The sequence below is a fragment of the Mustela lutreola genome, chromosome 5 (genome assembly GCF_030435805.1).
Source record: "Mustela lutreola isolate mMusLut2 chromosome 5, mMusLut2.pri, whole genome shotgun sequence".
NCBI lineage: Eukaryota > Metazoa > Chordata > Mammalia > Carnivora > Mustelidae > Mustela > Mustela lutreola.
In genome coordinates this window covers 24,967,122-24,986,989 of record NC_081294.1, presented here as the reverse complement: position 1 = coordinate 24,986,989, position 19,868 = coordinate 24,967,122, and the positions used below count along the sequence as shown (strand labels likewise).

General features: G+C 38.3%; 1 protein-coding gene across 6 annotated transcripts in view; it reads left to right on the top strand.

The window, feature by feature from the left end:
- Window positions 1-19,868, top strand: part of DROSHA (drosha ribonuclease III) — a 117,401-nt gene that overhangs the window by 63,591 nt on the left and 33,942 nt on the right. For all 6 annotated transcript variants that reach the window (XM_059173715.1, XM_059173713.1, XM_059173714.1 and 3 more), the window contains 4 exons: window positions 8,519-8,626; window positions 9,155-9,293; window positions 9,648-9,708; window positions 19,576-19,635. In XM_059173715.1, coding sequence (XP_059029698.1) covers window positions 8,519-8,626; window positions 9,155-9,293; window positions 9,648-9,708; window positions 19,576-19,635 — 368 coding nt within the window. The remainder of the gene's footprint in view (window positions 1-8,518; window positions 8,627-9,154; window positions 9,294-9,647; window positions 9,709-19,575; window positions 19,636-19,868) is intronic.

The following is a 19,868-nucleotide window of genomic DNA, read 5'->3' as shown; positions in this document are numbered from 1 at the left end:
CAGAATAAAGGCATTTAGTATGTTTGTTAAGGAAGAATAAGAATCTGAGAAATAGGAGTTAAATGAATACTTTGAATAATCCTGAAGCCTATGAACAGATAGACTCATGCATAATTTTAAGGGCAAAAAGCACTTCTTTAAAACCCTCAGGGGTGGGGATGGGGGAGAGATTCTCTGTTTGGTAATTCATTGATGCAGAACCTACTGTTCATCAGTAATAATTGCTGGTAGGTTGCTGGCAAAAGCATTGTGATGTTATCTGGCTGCTGCTGGAGATAAAACTGTTGTGATAAATCTAAGGTGGAGAAACATTAAGTACCAATCTCTCATTCTAGAAGTATAATTTCCCAACCAGAGAAGTTACTGGGGTTTTTATGACGTTAGAAAATTCTACATTTTGCCCCATCCAGTGTTAGAAGGAATGGAACTCTAGGACAGGCCCGGAACCTGTAATTATACGTGGGCTAAATGCAGAACTTGAAGCCATGTTTAGAGACAGACTATTAAAAGGTTTTTTTCTGTGTTGCTGTCTATTAGTCTATTAGGGGTATTAGGGGTCTATTAGGGGTAGGGGGAGCAGGAAGTAAAACCTGACTGAAACTGAGGCTGAAAAATTCAACAGTATGCCTCAGAAAAGGTAGAAAGTCAACATGTTGCTGCAGGATCTGTATTTTAAGAGTGGGGTTCTGCCCATTGAGCTTGAACTAGTATCTTATAGATACTTTACTTTGGTAAGGAAGTAACTCATGGGGATCAATAAACTGAGCCATAAGAACAGAGAATGGGTAAAGGTGACAGAGACATCAAAAAAAGAGCAAGGAATCTGCTACCATTATGGTTCTCCAACCCGCATAAGGCTTATGCTGCACTTGGGGGTGCTAACTCCTTGAGAAAACTAAGGAGGCCCAGGTGCATGGAGAATTGCTGGGAGAAGGAGCTGAGTTGTGGTGGTTGGTATCTGTACTGAGTAGACGCAGGGCTTTCTTTGGACTCCTTCAGAGCTGTGCTGTTTTCCCACAGTGACTCGAGTGGAGTGGAAGTCTGCCGTGCAGTATCACACTAACTGATATTTTCGCTCCATGATCTATCAAGGGGTGACTGAATAGTGAAAATAAGTATCTCCAAGGATGAGGAGGTTTTGGACAACACATTCAAGGAATCATTTTCTAAGTTAGAACTTGGGGTGGAAATAGAGATTTATACCTCCAAGAGACATATGGCTTCACAGTTACTATTAACAAATTTTTGGACCATGTGAGATACTTGATTTTTTTTAACTGGAGATGTAGTGCTTCTTGTAAAGGAAGAGAACAAAATTTTGTTTGAAGGCTAACTGACCTGATAGAGAGCTGTCAGGGTTACAGTTTATTATGCAAATTTCCAACATTTTCTACAAGATGAGGGAGAAAAGTGTGGTGAGCTCTGTGCCATCCTCACACAGCTTCAGCCCTTATCAGCAGCATGTCTGTAACCTCACAGTCACTGCTCATGTTTTCCTGATTGTCTGCTATATCTGTTTCAGTCTGCTCCATTGACCGTTCAGATGAGATCTGTACATTGTCGTGAGTTGCTATGTTTAAAGTCTCTTTAGGTTCTCATTTCATTTTTCCCTTCGTTTTCCTTGCAAATTCTTGTTGTTGAAGAACCTGGATTGTGTTCTGTAGTGTTCCTAAGGTCTAATCTGGGTTTTGCTGATTGCAACTTCATGGTATCATTTAACATGTGCTTCTCTTCCTAATATTTCCTATAAATTATCATAAACTGCTGTCTAATAGAATACTACTGGCCATATGTGGCTATTTAAATTTAAATTAATTAGAATTAAATGAAATTAAAAATTCAGTTCTTAGTTGTCCTAGCCATATTTCAAGCACTTAATAGACTATTAAGACTATCTGGCTAGTGCCTATTATAGCAGTAGAGATGCAGAATACTTCCATCATTATAGAAAGTTCTGTTGGATGGCAGCGATCAGATTTAAGTTTATTTTTTTGCACAACTTTTTCATAGGTGGTAGTGTGGTGTCTCTCTCTCTTTGTGTGTCTTTTTATAAGTGATAATCCAAACATTTAATAGTTCTTTTAGAAAGTAAATTCTGTTCATAGAAATCTGACTTAATCTGATCATTTTTCAGTTGAAGAGATCAGTCTTCAAATTGGAATGTATTTCTCCTCAATCATGTGCCTTTTTTTTAAATTGAAGTATATAGTTGATATAAAATTAAATTAGTTTCAGGTGTACAACACATAGTGATTTAACAATTATTTACATTACAAAATACCACAATAAGTATATTACAATATTACTGTGTTGTACTTTTTATCTCTGTGACTTATTTATTTTACAACAGGAAATTTATATTTCTTAATTCCCTTCACCCATTTCATCCATTCCCCCACCTCCCTACTCTTTGGCAATCTCCAGTTTGTTTTCTGTACTTATGAGTCTGTTTCACTTTTGTTGTTGTTTGTTTATTTGCTTTATATTTTAGATTTCACATATAAGTAAATCATAGAGGTTTTTTTTTTTCTTTCTCTGTCTGGTTTATTCATTTAGCTTAATACCCTCTAGATCCTTCAATGGCCTCTTTTTTATGTGTGACATTACTAGTCACCGATGAATTATGACCTAGACCCATATTTATTAAGAGCTGCCAAAGTGATATTTTAATTCTGTCTTTCTTTCTGCATTTATTAGTTAGAATACTTAAAAAAAAGAATCTTCCCCTCGGTACTGGTCCCATATAGGGACTCCGTATGACACAAAAAAATTACTCATTTGATTTATTCTGTAATACATGAAACAGTAATCCCAGAATAACAATATTAATGGCACCACCAACAAAATGACAATGGGAGGTAGTTGTTTGTTTGGGGGTATCCCTTGTGGTCTGTGATTCTCTGCAGATTGATCACACAAGGCCTACACTCTCCGATTACTCTTTTTAGGTCACTTGTGCTTAGAGCACAAACTAGTTACACAGACTCATTTATTTCATTTGACTTTTGATTTTAATTGTTTCTTTTTAAATACCATTTTATAAATCTGTAAAATAGTTACCGTAATTCCAAACTTAGGTTTACAAAGCCAAGTCTGATTTTAAAAATCTAATTTATATCTGTTTCTTCTACCCCATTCTTGCCACCCTGAGCCCCTAAGAATAGCTGTCTTTTAAAAATGATTTAATTTTCCTTTTTAATATAAGCAAAAACATACACACGCATGCTCTTTGTTTGGCCTCCCCTCTGTCAAACTGTTTTTATTATGTGGTCACGGTAAGGTCCATTTTCTTTGCTTTTTTTTTTTCCTTTTTATATCTCTTTATATTTAGGGAGGTTTATAATTCTGTTCTAATGGTTATCTTTATGTTAACACCTTGGTAGTCTAATGAAACTTTCCCCTCTGTTCCTGTGTGTGTGTGTATGTGTCCCATGTCCCATTGTCCCATTGTCCCATTACTGAAAATGACTACTGTTTACTATTTCTTGTGATCCTCTTATCCAGGATCTAATTTGAAGTAATTATCCTCTTGCTGCAAGGTAGTATCTCTGAAATACACAGCAGCCTCATCCTTGCTCTTCATGGACTTCACATTTTTCCCTTCATTTTCTGATATTTGTACTACTCTGTAGAGTATTAAGCATTTCCTATAATATCAACTCACTTATGATTATCTACAGGTAAAAATATATTTGAAGATAATTGCTAGTTTATATGTTAGTGTTTATTCCATGTTCTTCCCCCCACCCTTTTTCTTCAATTGAGCTCATTTCTAGTAGATTCCTTAGTCTGCCTTCAGCTCCTGTCATGGTCTCAGGGTCCTGGGATCGGGCACTGCATCGGATTTCTGCTCAGCAGGGAGCCTGCTTCCTCCTCTCTCTCTGCCTGCCTCTCTGCCTACCTGTGATCTCTGTCTATCAAATAAATTGGAAAAAAAAAAAATTAAAAAAAAAAAAAAACAATGATCCTTGAGGTCCTACATGTTCCTAACCATTTGTCTTTAAATATAAAGGCCACATAAGCTGGATGTAAAATTTGTGGTTTATGTTTTCTTTCATTAACATCTTAAATATGTTTCCATTGTTTTCTGGCATAAAGCAATGCTGTCAGTCCTTTTGGTTAATTTTTTCAGATATGCTGTGTATCCTTCCATTATATACTTATAAATTGTCTTTTTTCTCAGAAAAGTTTCTTTGAATTACACATTTCATTATTCTGTCCTGTTGTTTTGGTTTTCTTTAAGGATTCCTGTTATATGTTTCTTGTATCTTCTTTGCTTGTTTCCTGTATCTGTCACTATCTCTTGAATGCTTCATTTCCTGTTAATTTTTTATTTCTCTAAAATTTTTCCTTTTATTTCTCAAAGCATCGTCCATTGGTTAATTTGTTTTTTTCTTCATTCTGTTTAGTCTCTGTTCTTAAAATGATTATTTCCTTTTATGTCTTTTCCCTGAGTTTTGTCACTTCTTTTCAAATCTTCTTTCATCTTTCATCTAGTCATTTCATTTCTGAGTTATGATAATATTTATCTGTAGTTTCTTTTACAAAAAGCTCCAATTGCTTTATTTTGTTTAGCTTGTTTTGAAATGTTAGGTCATAGCTTTCATCTGTTTTATTGGCATGTTTCTCTGGCTTTTATTTTTTTTAATTATCTGAGGAATCTTACTCTGCTCCTTTTCTCTATTTTCTGATAAAATCCTTGGATGGTATGATTCTTTTCTGTTTCTCTTCAAGTTAAATAAAGTTAAATAAGTAAGTGAAATATTTTCCTGTATTTTAAGAAGGCAGTTGGGGCACCTGGCCGGCTCAGTGGGTTAAGTATCTGCCTTTGGTTGAGGTCATGATCTCAGGGTCCTGGGGTCAAGCCCCACATCAGGCTCTCTGCTCAGCAGGGAGACTGCTTCCCCCTCTCTCTCTGCCTGCCTCTCTGCCTACTTGTGATCTCTCTCCTCTGTCAAATAAATAAATAAAATCTTAAAAAAAAAAAAAAAAAAAGAAGGCTGTGTAAGCCAAATTAGCCCCTCCTTCTACTGTTTTTACAAAGTGATTTTAAAAAAAAGGACTTTTGATACCTGAGACCTGCCCCCACTGCTTCCTCCTCTATTTTATTTAGATTCCCTCTTTCTTTTGCTCTTTATTGTTCCTCTCCTGCTTAAATGTGGCTTTTTCCCCCAGCACTGTCTTCACACCATGGGGCTGTACCCTGAAAGGGAAGTTCAGTTTTTCATTGAGCATTTATAGGCTTCAGCACTCTGGTGCTGTTACACTGCCCTCTTGTACTCACCCAGAACATTGGAATCTGCAGAGCCCTCTCCAGTTTTGGTCACATATTCTTTCTTTTTTCTTAAGATTTTTAAAATTTATTTTATTTATTTGACAGAGAGAGAGAGAGATCACAAATAGGCAGAGAGGCAGGCAGAGAGAAAGGGGGAAGCAGGCTCCCCGCTGAGCGGAGAGCGTGATACGGGGCTCGATCCCAGGACTCTGAGACCATGACCTGAGCTGAAGGCAGAGGCTTAACCCACTGAGCCACCCAGGTGCCCCTTGGTCACATTTTCTATGAATATATGTTAATTGGGGGGTTCTTGCATTCTCAGGGCTATCAGAGAATGTCTTTTCTCTCTCACAGATGCTGAGATCTCCTAGATCTTTGTCCTCACCCTGTCTTATTTAGGTGTTCATGGGGGTACCTTGTTGTCTAGTTTTTATTGTTCATATTGCTTATAGGTGTGTTTTGCTAACCTGGTTGCTCAATTTTTATGAGAGAATTTAAATAGCTTTACACATACATCCATTTCCATACAATCTTTTTTTATTTTTATTTTTTTAATTTTAATTTTTTTTTTCCATACAATCATTAAAGGAGAAAACATTTGCGAGACTTAAATTGGCAGTTTGGAGGGAGGTGCTCAGTGATTGTATGTATTTCAACATTGCAAAGATTGATACTTTAAAAAAACTGAGCTAGACTTGTTAATAGTCTTGTAGATAACATTGAGACTTTGTTGTTTGGGTTACAAGATAGACATGGTCATAGATACCTTTTAGTGGTATTCACAAGAAGTAGACTTACCGGATAGAGATACTGGTGTAGTGAAGGGACTCAAAGCTGTTTCATACCAGTAAAAGTTAAAAGAAATAAGACTTAGGTTAACAAAGAGAAGATGTGGAGATATTACTGTTACATATAGTTTGTTTTTCTCCTGGGGTACAGCTAGGTTCAAAGAGATAAACTTTCAAAAGAGACATAATTTGGGCTAAATGTTAATAATAATTTTCTAATCATCAAAGTACTCCAAAGAGGGTGTTCTTTCCTTTTTAAAGAGAAATTTAAGGGGGCCCCCTGGGTGGCTCATTCAGTTAAGCGTCTGCCTTTGACTCAGGGTGGGATCCCAGCTTCCTGGGATGGAGCCCTACATCCACCTCCCTGCTCAGCAGGGAGTGTGCTTCTCTCTCTGCCTATCCCCACCACACCTGCTGTCTCTCTTTCTCAAATAAATAAAAATCTTAAAAAAATTATTAAGGAAAGTGGATATACAATGTTATATTAATTTTTGCTGCACAGCATAGTGATTCACACCTCTGTATGTAGTGCTCACCTTGGTAATTGCAGCTGCTATCTGTCACCATACTCTGTTACAACATTATCGACTATATTCCCAATGCCTTCCTTTTCATTGCTGTCACTTACATATTCTATAACTGAAAATTTGTACCATTTAACCTCTTTTACCCATTTTGTCTGTTCTCTATACTCCCCTTCCCTTTGGCAACGACCAGTTTATTCTCTGTATTTTTTAAATTATTTCATTTGCTTCTGTTTTTTGTTTGTTTTGTTTTTTAGATTTCACACATATGTGAAGTCATACAATATTTGTCTTTCTCTAATTGACTTATTTCATTTAGCATAATAACCTGAAGAGGGTGTCCTTTTTTGACAGGTAATGATCCATCCCTCCCTGGAGGTATTAAAAAAAATATGATATTTTTTTACCAGTTTGAGTTCACACTTCATAAAGATAGGTGGACTGTGTAGTCTGCATGCCCCTTCTACCTTGAATTTTTAGCAATTTTCTGCTAAAGCTTTTTTCTTCTTGAGCTTTCTGCAGTTTAAATGCCTGGAAAGTGATACTATACTTTGACCACACTTTTTTTTCCATATTACTGTGTTTTTAATGCAGTACTTACAACAACAAAGTAGACAAAATGCCAGTGATTCGGGTCATAATGGCATATCTCTGGGAAGCCCTTGAAGCAAAGAGCATATCCTTACTGCTTTTCTCTTCCACAGCTGTAGTAAGCCTTGCCCATGAAGGTGCTCAATATACATTTATTGAATTAAACTGGAAAGAAGGACTTCCTGTTGATTGGAATTTCTACTTGGGAGCACGAGTCTTTCCTTATAAGTTAAAACAGGAAACTGATTTCTGCAGTTACAAGCAAATCCATTTTCATGTATTTTTTAAACAATGCCATCTGAAAATACTTCAAAAACTAAAATGATATAAAGCATATGTCAGTCATTCTGTGGGCTGTGCCCAGCCTCTAGGTTCTGATGAATAAGAATGACTCCTTCTTTCTCTTGAGTTCTAGGGAAGTGTAATTAAAAAAAAGAAAAAGCAATGACTTTTATGAAATTATCTCACAATGAGGAATCTTTAGCCAAATGAAAAGTGATTGAAATAAAAGTAAAAGTTCCTTGTCCTCAGGTGACATAACTGTATTGGTAGTTATAAAGTTTTCCTTGGAATATTAGATTATTAAGTATTAAACCTAGAATGGCCTTTTGAGATCACCTGACTGAGAAGTTCTTACCTGGAGGATAGTGATGGGCTTTTAGGGGTCTGTGAACCCATTAAAATTGCATACATTTTTTGCATGTTTGTGCACATAGGCATTTTTCTGAGGAAAGGGTGATTTTCTTTAGATTCTCAAAAATGTCTTAACCCTGACAAAGGTTCAGAATTTATGAACTCTTAAAAAAAAAAAAAAGAATTTATGAATTCTAGTCCATTTTCTTAGCAGTAAAGATAGACAAGGAGGCACAGAAATTCTGCTGGCTTCGTTGAGGTCACTCTGCTGAATGCTGATGAAGCAGGGTTGTTCCTACTTGAATGAGGGCTAAGAAGCCTTGTACTAAGATAGGCATTTTTTTTGGTATTTGTTCATTTAATCCTTTTAACCCTCGCCCCCTTTGGAAATAGCTCTCCTGATGATCCTTATTCTGTAGGTGAGGAAACAGAGAGAGATCAAAAAACTCCTCTGCCAGGTTCCACAATGAATGAGTGAAGCAGGAATCAGACTGAGGCACTGTGATTCCAGAGACTATACCCTGAGCAAATGTAGTCCACCACTCCTCAAGAGGGGATTGGCAGGGATGCCACTTGGCCAGTAAACTGTTTGAGGACTTTGGGAGTTGAAATCTGGGATGAGAAAAGTGGTTCTTGTTTGTTGTAAAATAAATGAAGGATTATTACAACTTTTGATCGAGATAAACGTGTTGAAATTTTCTTTCTAGCATGCCATGATGTTGCCCGTCTTGACCCATCATATCCGCTACCACCAATGCCTAATGCATCTAGACAAGTTGATAGGCTATACTTTCCAAGATCGTTGTCTGTTACAGGTAAGAAATACTCTCCTGCACACTCACATAACAGCAAAATAGGAGTAATTCATCTTGCAGGTTACAAATAGAACATTGAGATTCTCCATTTTGGGAGATAATGAGGGTGTTTAGTAACACAGCTCTCTCCATTACTCTACTCTGGTTGATACTTTCAAACACTTTTTCTCACCTTTCATTTTATTTTATTTTTATTTTTTTGACACTATCCCTAAAGAAATAGACTAAAGCTAAAATTTGTCTGTCAAACCTGAGTCCTTTCTTTAAGGCTTGCGTTCTTTGTGGCTCTTCTTTCCAGGTGATAACTATTGTAATTCTCCTTTGAAAGATGTGGATTTTGGGGTTTCTTTTTAGAAAAGGTCTTGCACTAGAGCTCTGGAAATTTGACCCTGGAGAAGATAAGATGGAAAGATCAGGGCTTAAAATTTTACTGGATAGATCGCTTTCAGCCATTTCGTTTGAGAGAATGTAAAGATGGCACTTCTGTGCTGAGTTTTTCAGACTAAATTTATTTTGTTAAAATTTTAGCTGGCCATGACTCATCCGAGTCATCACTTAAATTTTGGAATGAATCCTGATCATGCCAGGAATTCTTTATCTAACTGTGGAATTCGACAGCCCAAATATGGAGATAGAAAAGTTCACCACATGCATATGAGGAAAAAAGGTATGTTTGGATTCTACTCTTGTGTTTTCGTCTATGTTCCCTGTCGTAAATTAAGTCCCCACCAGGAAGAGTTTCCTGGTGACTGTTGCATATTCTCATTTTATAGTGCTTTCTGACCCATACGTAACAGCATTCACTTTGAGCATTATTATACGGATGGATGAATTTTTTAGGAAAATTTTTTGCTACTATCAAGTGTTTTAAGTAACTAAAGTGAACAGACTTGTAGACATGCAGATACCAAACCTTTTGAAATCAAACTGGGGTAAGATAGATAATTGCCTTTCTATGTAAAATATCATGGCCCTAGAATGCTTCTAACAGTATTTCCTTATTTATTTACTTTTTAAATAGGAATTAACACTTTAATAAATATCATGTCACGCCTTGGCCAAGATGACCCCACTCCCTCAAGGTAAAGTGGCTTTTGTTAATAATAGCTTTATGGAGGTATCATTCACATACCATACGAGTCACCCACTTGAAGTATACTATTCAATGGTTTTTAGAACATTCACGGAGTGGTGCAGTCTTGATCACTACTTAATTTTAGAATGTTTTCAGCATCCCAAAAAGAAACCTGTACTCTGCATTTCCCCTCATTCTGCCCAGCCCTAGGCAACCACTTTTCTACTTTCAGTGTGCTTTCAATTTTTATGGATTTGCCTATTCTGAACATTTTATATAATGGTATCATACAAATATGTGGTCCTTTGTGACCAACTTTTTAAAATTATTGATTTTTAATCATTCTTATATATTCCAGATACAAATCTCTTATCAGATACAAATTTGCAAACATTTTTTCTCATTCTATGGATTGTTTCTTCATTCTTTTGAAGATATCCTTCAAAGCAAAAAAGTTCTGATGAAGTACAGTTTCTCTTTTACTTGTGTTGCTTGGGCTTTTGACATCATGTTTAAGAAGCCATTGCCTAATATAAAATCACAAAGATTGGGGCACATGGGTGACTCAGTGGATTAAGGCCTCTGCCTTCAGCTCAGATCATAATCCCAGGGTCATGGGATTGAACCCCGCATCAGGCTCCCTGCTCAGGTGGGGAGCCTACTTCCCCCTCTCTCTCTGCCTGCCTCTCTGCCTACTTGTGATCTCTGTCTGTCAAATAAATAAATAAAATCTTTTTAAAAAAAAATCACAAAGATTTACATCTTTTTTTCTTTTAGGAGTTCAGTAGTTTTTTCTCTTAACATTGAGCTCTTTGGTTTATTTAGAGTTAGTTTTTGTTTATGGTGTGGAGTAGGTGCATTCCTTTTGCTGTTGATATCCAGTATCATTTGTTGAAAAGACTAATCTTTTTCCATGAAATTGTTTTGGTACCCTTGTTGAAAATTAATTGGTGGTATATGTGAAAGATTATTTTTAGACTCTGAGCTCTATTCCACTGATCTGTATGTCTGTCCTTATGCCAGTACCATACTGTCTTGATTACTATAGCTTTATAGTAAGCTTTAAAAATAAGAAATGCAAGATCTCCAGCTTTCTCTCTCTCTTTTTTTTTTTTTTTCACGATTATTTTGACTATTTTGGATCCATTACATTTCCACGTGAGATTTTGGATTAGTTTATCGATTTCTGCAAAGAAGTTGGCTAGGATTTTGATAGGGATTATGTTGCATCTATAGTTCAATTTGTGAACAGTTGCCATCTTAATATTAAGTTTCTGAACCTTTAATATCTTTACATTTATTCAAGTTGTTTTTAATTTATCCCAATAGTATTTTATAGTTTTAAGTGTACATTTTGTATGTCTTTTGCTAAATTCATTCCTGGGGTTTTTGTGTTTTGTTTTGTTGTTATATATGGAATTGTTTTTCTTAATTTCACTTCTGGATTGTTCATTGCTGTGTAGAGAAATAAAATTGATTTTTTTATATTGATCTTCTATCTTGCAATCTTAATGAGCTCATTTGTTAACTCTAATAGTATTTTAGTGGATTGCTTGGAATTCTGGGGGGTATATGATCATATTACCTACCAATAGAGATAGTTTTACTTTTTCCTTTCCAGTCTGGATATCATTTCATTCTCTGAACATAGTTGCCTTGGCTAGAACTTCCAGTATATGAATTGAAGTTGTGAGAGTGGATCTTTGTCTTCTTCCTAAAATTTTTAGGGGAAAGCATTCTTTTGCATTGAGAATGGTGTTAGCTATGCATTTTTCATAGATGTTTTTTATCTGGTTGAGGAAACTCCCTTCTGTTCCTAGTTTGCTGAATGTTTTTTAATGAAAATGTATAGAATTTTGTCAAATGCTTTTTGTGTGTGTCTGTTGAGGTCATCATCTGTTTTTGTTTTTTTTTTTAGCATTTACTCTATTCATATGGTGTATTATGTTCATTGATTTTTGGATATTGAGCCAACCTTACTTTCCTGGGATACATCTCACTTGGTTATGGTATATAATCCTTTTTATATGCTCTAAACTTAGTCTGCTTGTATTGTGTTGGGTATTTTGTGTCTATATTCATAAGTTATTGGTCTGAAGTTTTCCTTTTCTGTGATGTTTTGTATGGTTTTATTATTAGGATAACACTGGTCTTATATAATGGGTTGAAGATACCTTCTTATAGTAACATTCTTTTGTGCGGACTTGAGCCCCTGGAGAATCTGGGAAGAAAGTGGACTGTTTCTAAACTCATAAACACCCATGGAAAACTGAATGGAAGCAAGGCTGATGAAGCTCTGATGTTGCTCTCAGGAGGCTTATCTGTGTGTGTGAAACAAGCAGGTTATGTTCTGAAAGTCAGTAGAGGAGATTGCTTGAGGGCATATTTCTTTTTTCACCAGGCAGTTGAAAAGTTGAATAGCCAGGCTTGTCCCTATTGGGTTCGAGGCTTGTCCCTCTTGGGTTCGAGGCTTCGAAGGATGCAGGGTGGGTTGAGTGGGTTTAGAAGTAACAGAGTTGACAGTTGCTGCAGCTCAAAACTGGCCTCTACAGCTAAGAGAATGACCAGCCATAGTTAGCATAGCTTCTTTTTCTACCTTTTTTTCATCTGTCACTTTTCTTTCTAAATTGGCTTGCCTTGAGTTGCTTTCTTGAAATTGTCATAGACCATACTATCTTCCGCTTCAATCAAGAGGTAAAAAGAAAGGCAGAATGAAACTTTAAATTCCCGTTTGAAGATGATCAGATGCCTTACTATGGTATTCTGTGAGCGTCTAAGATCAGAAAAGAACTGTCTAATTAGAAGAGCTCTTAATCACACCCTCAGGGACAGTGTGGCCATGGTTTCATTTTCCCTTCTATCTTGTAGAGTTTTCAGATGACCAGTTCTTATTTTAATAAGTGGAACCCTCAGTTCCCTACAGCCCCGTTAGCAAGGCTACACATGCCCTACACGTGTACTTTCTAGTGATGAAAGCATGAGCTTAAATTATCTTTGTTTCATCTATCCCAAATGTAATTGTTGGTATAAATTGTCTTTTGATAGTGCTGTTCAGATGTCATGATTTAGGTTTTCTTTTGCTCTGTCACAAAGAGATGGCTTTCTTACTGAGGCAGAAGGAATTCTGAGAAACTGTGTTCATATTGAAAATGATAGAGAATAAACAAATATCTCTTGTCCTTTGCTGCTCGTGTTGAGAGCCTCTTGCTGTGTACCTGATCTTAACTGCTGATGACAGAGCTGACTCCACGTTTCTGTTCAGGAAGAGCCTCCTCGACACTTTGGTGGCCAGCTCTGCTGCTGGCCGGCAGCCCCCTGTGCACAGCTGTGGGAGCTGTACTTCAGAATCTTCCTGCAAATTCAGTTCGGTGGGACATTTATCTGGTGCCTTTTGAGTTTGAGGCAGTTTATAGGTCTTTTAGAGGAATTTAAGGCCAGTAAGACAAAGCCCCCACTTACCAGGAGGTGTGACCAAGAGGACCATAAGCCTAAATGACTTCATGAAAGGGGTCCTTTGGTAAGTGCTTCAGTGAAGGTCAAAACCAAAACATACATAGTCTGCTGTGGGGCTGATAGCTCTGGTGGTTGTTTAGGGATTATAGGTCAGTTTTTTATTGTACACTTCAGTGATTGAATTCACTTGAAGTGATTTGCCCTCTCCCTTTTTTGTCTCCGTTTGCTGTTCTAAGATGGGATGCAGTTATCCCTGCTCCTTGGGAAGTGTTTGTAGATCTTTGACACAAACACTCTCAGATTGCAAGTGTCAGTGATTGTACCTCCTCCCAAGCGAGCTTGCTCAGAGCTTCAGACTTGAGAAAGGACAGCGGGAATGAGCTGCTAACGGAAGTGGGAATGTGAAGGAGCAAGGCAGGCGGGCGGGAGGGCTGAGGGGAGGGGCTCTTGATCCAGTTCTTTTCCTGGTCCTCCTGGAAACCACTCCTCACACCCCTGCCCTTCCTGCTCTACAGTTAGTGACAACATTTTGCCAGTTCTACCCTCACACTGCCTCTGCATTCAGTCATCTTGCTATTTCTGGAGCCTGAATTCTAGTTTTTAGCTATAACTTGCTTGAAAGCTTTCAGTGATGTCTCATCACCTACTGGATAAGCCTGAACCTCCCCATCTGCATCCAGCAACCGAGACCTGGCCCCAGGCCACTTTGCCACACACGTATTGCTTTTCCCTGTGGCTGCTTACACACCATTACCACTGCTATCAGGTTCACTCTTTCCCTTCCTCAAACGCCAACAGTCATTCTACATCTCCCCCTGGAATGCCCCGGAACCCTGTTTTATGGCCTGATTTTCTTTACTGTAAGCATCTTGTCTGATGGTCTTTGGTTATACTCTTTCTTTTTCTTTTTTTTTCAAATAGTACCTTTTACAAAGCAAAAGCTCAGTAAATAAGTATTAAAGGAAAGAATACCATTCATGATATTATTTTCATGTCAAGTTATTATTTACATTTTCCTAGAAATAGGGAAACTTGGATATTAAGAAATAGGAAAACTTGGATGGTTAAGAACCATCAGCAGAGGTTTAAATGGCAGATTAGTATTTTACTTAATCTGATTTGGCACCAGGTAGGATTTACAAAAAGGCATGAAGTTTTAAATAAACAAAAATCTGTCTATCAGAACTATAAAATAATTCACTTTTATGATGGCATTATCTCATGCGAATTTGCCACCCATAATTTTTTAAAGTGTCACTGTTTGAATGCATAAATCTCAGTTGTATAATTATATTTAAGTTATATAAATTTCAGTGAATTATTACCACAGAAAGGATATCTGAAGGATTAGGCTTTTGGTGGCATTCAAGTAATCCATGTATTATCAGTAAGACCTTTGGGAAAGGGACTAGAAGACTGGTAATGGAAAAAGAAGCTGCCTTGTTTCATTTTGTTTTTTGCTTGGTAGAGTCATTGGTAGACATCATATTTAAGAATGTGTTGGAACAAAGAGTGATTCACGTATGGACTATTTATTAATGTCTCCGTGTTTAAGGAAATGGTAATTACAATTTCAATCAGTTATACATAAATGTCTTGCATTCAAGACAATAAAACATGCTTGAGTATATGTGAATTCCACTGAGTAGATTTGCTGGCTTAAAAATTCAGGTTAAATTCCAGAGGTGCTTAACCCGGGTTCCCTGGGTCCAGCAGGTCTCAGACCTGGTATCTCTGTGGCCTTCCCTTCCACTAAGTGTCCAGGTAGATGTAGTGAATAGAAGGAATTCCTGAACTGGGTGGAAGGTTCAGCTGATCTCCAACCACCCTTTCTAGCTTTAATTGACCTGTCACTGGTTGAGGCCTGGAAGGAAAGGTGAGAAAATGTCCACACCCTCTCCGTGGCAGTTACACTTGGACTTGACCCATCCCAAGATGGTTTTCCATGGCATAAAGGTTGCCTTCCAGTGATTCCTGCTACAGGGAGACTGTTATGTTTTATAAAGTGTTTTGAGTTCCTCAGACCAAATGTGCTATATAAATGTTAGCATCCAGTTAATCTGGATTTCCTAATGTCTTTGTTGATTCAGTTCTCAAAAACAAATGGAGTGTTTATTGTTCAGTAAACATTTCCTCTTGGAGCTTACTAGTTCTTATAAAGAGAGTGATTAAGGAAGGTAGGAACAATAGAAGAAGGAACAAAGGCTTTGCGACTGTACTCAACAGTGACTAGAAGCTCACTCTGTCCATTTTTTCTGGATAAACCATTGGATTAGGAATTGTCCAGTATAATAATAAACTGAAGTGGTATTTAATCCCCATTTCTGTTTTTGGCTTATTGCTAGTGTTTAGTCACAGTGAGCATACAGAAAAACATGTGTTGCATATGGGGAAATTATTTAGTGGATGGCAGACTCACTATTGAATAAGGCTGTGTGGAACTGTGACCTTGCGTTTTAACACACTGAATAATAGTCAAACATTGTGGTTATTAAAATCCTAGACATAGTTCTTGTCTCCCTGAAAGTTTATAAAACAAATTAAAGTATAGCTTATGCTAGTGTGAGTTCACTCACATAGTATATGACTCAAAGCAGGTATTATTCTTTGATGAGATGTCCTATTTTTTAATAAAGCATAAGATAATCCAGCTATGGTTTGTCTTCACCTCAGGTACGGTTTCTGGCTTTCCATGTTAAGTAGATTTTCCTGGATAGTACTTTGAACTGTTGGGAAGAAAATAAAGTCTCTACCACAGAAAATACTATTTTCATTTTACTGACATTTGGAAAAGAACAGGATGATTCTAATTCTTTCTTTTAAAAAAAAAACTCACCATTTCAGGGGACCTGGGTAGTTCAGTCGGTTAAGCATCTGCTTTTGGCTCAGGTCATGATCTCAGGGTCCTGGGATTGAGCTCCATGTCCCCACTGGACGTGGAGCCTGCTTCTTCCTCTTCCTCAGCCTCTACCCCTGCTTGTACTCTCTGCCTCTCAAATAAATAATAAAATCTTAAAAAAAAAAAAAAAAAAAGACCAAAAAACTCTCACCATTTCTGTTCTTTGTTCCCGTCTCTCAGGACAACAGCTTATTAGGTTTCACAAAATTAAGTTGGCAAGAAGTCTGAGGGATTAACATGTTACCATGTTAACTAGGGCCTCTATTCCTTGATGCTTTCTCCAAGAATGATGACAGACACTTTTGGAGTTCTGCTGTATTTGACAAAAAGCAAAGTGCAGTATCAAGTAGCTTCCAAATGATATATTTTTTAAATATAAGGTTTAGTCAGGGGCATCTGGGTGGTTCATCAGTTGAACGTCTGGCTCTTGATTTTGGCTCAGGTTGTGATCTCAGGGTTCTGGGAACGAGGCCTGTGTTGGGCTCTGTGCTCAGCGGGGAGTCTGCTTGAGGTTCTCTCTTGGTCTCCTGCTCCCCCACACTCTGCTCTCTCTCTAAAATAAATCTTTTAAAGATATATACTGTTTAGTCACTCTTGGCTAATGGAGTAGCAGCAAAAAGTCTATTAAAAGCTAATATAAATTAGGTAAGACTAAGAAGAATAGTTTGAGGGCCTAATTAATTTCTTTCTTTTCTTTTCTTTTTCTCTTTCTCTCTCTCTCCTCCTTCCTCCTTCCCTTTCTCTCCATCCTCCCCTTCTCTGTTAAGCTTTTGGATTATGAATTCTTTACCACAGGCATAAGTCGTTCACTCTTTCTTTATCTCACTTTTCATTTTTGGCTATTAACTGCTTTCCAGAATGTCTTTTTCACATAAATAAAGGGTTTGAATCACATCTTTATTGCTCAAGTGTTTCTTGTTTTCTCCTATTACATTTATTATTTTTTTTAAATTCTCAACTGTGAAGGAATGTTAGGGTGGAAGAATTAACTTATGAGATATGTGAGATAATATAAAATTGAACTCAAATTACCAAGTAGATAATTTGGTAGCTGAGAGTCATTTAATTTGTAAATAAATATTTTTTTTTATTTTCCACATATACTGAAACCATAAGGTGACTTTAAATATGGAAACTAAACTGGCACCCAAGAAGTAGGGAACAATAAAAGATAGTATATAATTTTGAAATTAACTGAGTGACAAACATTAAATCATGTGGGGGTGGGGATGCAGGTGTGGGGGTGTGCCAGCATCGCTGGGGTTCCAGCAGTTATGACAGGTACCCTGCTAACATTAAGAATGAGTAGGATTTGGGAGAAGTAGCATAGAAAAGACAAGCAGTAGTGTGTCTCGTAGAGGTTGGTTTACTAAGAGTTATAAATTGCTGTTGAAAGTAGATGAGGGGATGCCTGGGTGGCTCAGTTGGTTAAGCGTCTGCCTTCATCTCAGATCTTGATTCCAGGGTCCTGGGATCGAGCCCCACATGAGGGCAGGGGTGGGGGGGGTGGTCCCTGCTCAGCAGGGAGACTGCTTCTCCCTCTGCCTCTGCTAGTGCTCCACCTGCTTGTGCTCTCTGTCAAATAAATAAAGTCTTTAAAGAAAAAAAAAAGAAAGTAAATGAAATGGGTGACTACTGTGGAACTAGATAAAAAATGGCCTTGAAAGCTAGGCAGGTTTGACTTGATAGTCAGCTATTGAAATTTTGGCGAAGATAAGGTTCAGTGTCAGAGATATTTGAAGAAGTCCCTGGAATAAGGTGAGATCCTGCACAGGCCCAGTCCTGTCACTTGCCTTTGTTGCTTAGGTCCCGGGGGCCCAGGTGCTCTCGTTTCCCTGTCATTTTTGTCACCATCCTTTCTGGTTTCCTCCTGTGGTTTGTCTCTCCACTGTTGGCCCTGAAACAGGCACTCGGGTTCTTTCCATATGTAGCTTCGGATGCACATCACAGTCTGCTCTAACCAGAGTCTGGTGTGTCTTCTCCGCTTCACAGAGCCGGCCCCCACTGGCTTCAACAGCGTCCTCAGCACTGCTGCATCAGTGTGCTCTCTGTATCTTACTTGAGTCTGTCTCTTTATTGACAACTTGCCTCCTTTTCTGCAACCCCTGGCCCCCGCCAGTCCTCTCTGTGCTGGTTTCCCTTCTGCGTGACCTCAGGTGTGACCCTCCCCTGGGCTCAATCCTGGGACCCCTTCTCTCTAGCTGCATTCTCTCCCTAGGTAGTATCATCTAGTTCCATCACCTGAAGTTCTGTCTAAACATTGACCACTCTTAGAGATTTTTTACCAGCTTTGTTCTTGCCCATGAACAGCAAGTTAATATATTACTGGATTTCTGGATTTGGTTGTTTTATAGACATTTCAAAGCAAAGGTGCCTAAAATGCAACTCCTGCTTCTGCCCAAACCTGTTCCCCTTTTGGTCTTCCCCTCCCAGTAGATGGCACTGCCTTTCACCCAACTGTGGAAGCCAAAATCTAAGCATTGACTTTCATTCTTTCTTCTCTCCCTTCCTCCACCATCACCTCCCCAGCCTGAGCCTCTCATGTCTCGCCGGATGGCCATAGTACCCTCCTCAGTGCTTGCCTTCCCTGCACACATTTTTTTGCACAGCAGCTAGGGTGGCCTTTTAAAAACCTAAACCAGGTCATGCCACATCACTGCCCAGCCAGAGGTAGTGATCTGCTTGAGCACCAAGGGAAGCTGGCTTTGCTGCACTCCTGAGAGGCAGAGGGAGGTTGTCTCTGGATCAGCTTCCTGGTCCTTTCAGCCTTCCACTTGGATGTGAGGAACTCAGCCTCTGAGATGTACCTTCACCATACATGGAAGGTCTAAGTAGCGTGATAGGCTCCAAGGGGAGGTATTAATTTTGATGAGAGGAATCAGGGATTTGTAGAGAAGCAACATTTCACTAGACCTTGAGAGACAAGTAGGTTTTTGTGGCCCTGTGCACAGGAAGATGGTGGAAAGCTTCAGGGCGGATGCCCTTTTCAGAAAGTACCACGCAGTTTGGGGACAGGAGCCCAAAATATAGGTGGGAGAGGATAGCAGTGGATACTGGGACTTGAAAAAGTGGGTTAGGCCTCTTCTGAAGGGCTTTAGAAGCTAAGTTAAGTTTAGAGTTTGGGCAGTGGGAAGCTATTCTTGGAACATTGTACCAAACGGATTTTTCAGTGTTCAGTTGTAACTCATTAGAATACATTCTCCTTTCTCTCACCTACCTGAGAGCAGTGTGGAAAGATTCAGTTGTTAGGGTGATATCTCCTCTCTTTAAATCTGATTCTCGGGAGGGATGCCCCCCAGGTCAGAAGGCCTGAACCACATGGTAGGATAGAATGCCCCCTCCCTTCCCCAGTGTGTTTCTCATACCCCAGCTAAGATGGTGGCCAGTGCTTTTGATTTTGGGGAGTAAGGTGGGATGTTTTGATTACAAAAGGAGCTGAGTCTCATATGTCTTTTCTTTGAGAAGCGATGGAAGGCTTGTAAATGTTTCCTATTTTAAGTGATCTTTTTAATTCTCCTATAGGATTAATCACAATGAAAGATTGGAGTTCCTAGGTGATGCTGTTGTTGAATTTCTGACCAGGTAAGGAGGTTTTTCTGCTGTCCCCCAATAATTACATCTTATAGGTAACATACTTACTATATTACCTTCTTTGTAATTAGCTAAATAAGGCATTGAAACACCATGTGTTTTGTCCCTCTGTAGAGCTTGAAAGCCACATGTCTGTGGCTCTTGCCCTGATAACGTGTACTCACTGACGCTGTAATGCACAAGATTACAAGATGAAAGGCCAGTGTCTTTGTCCTGTCAAGTTT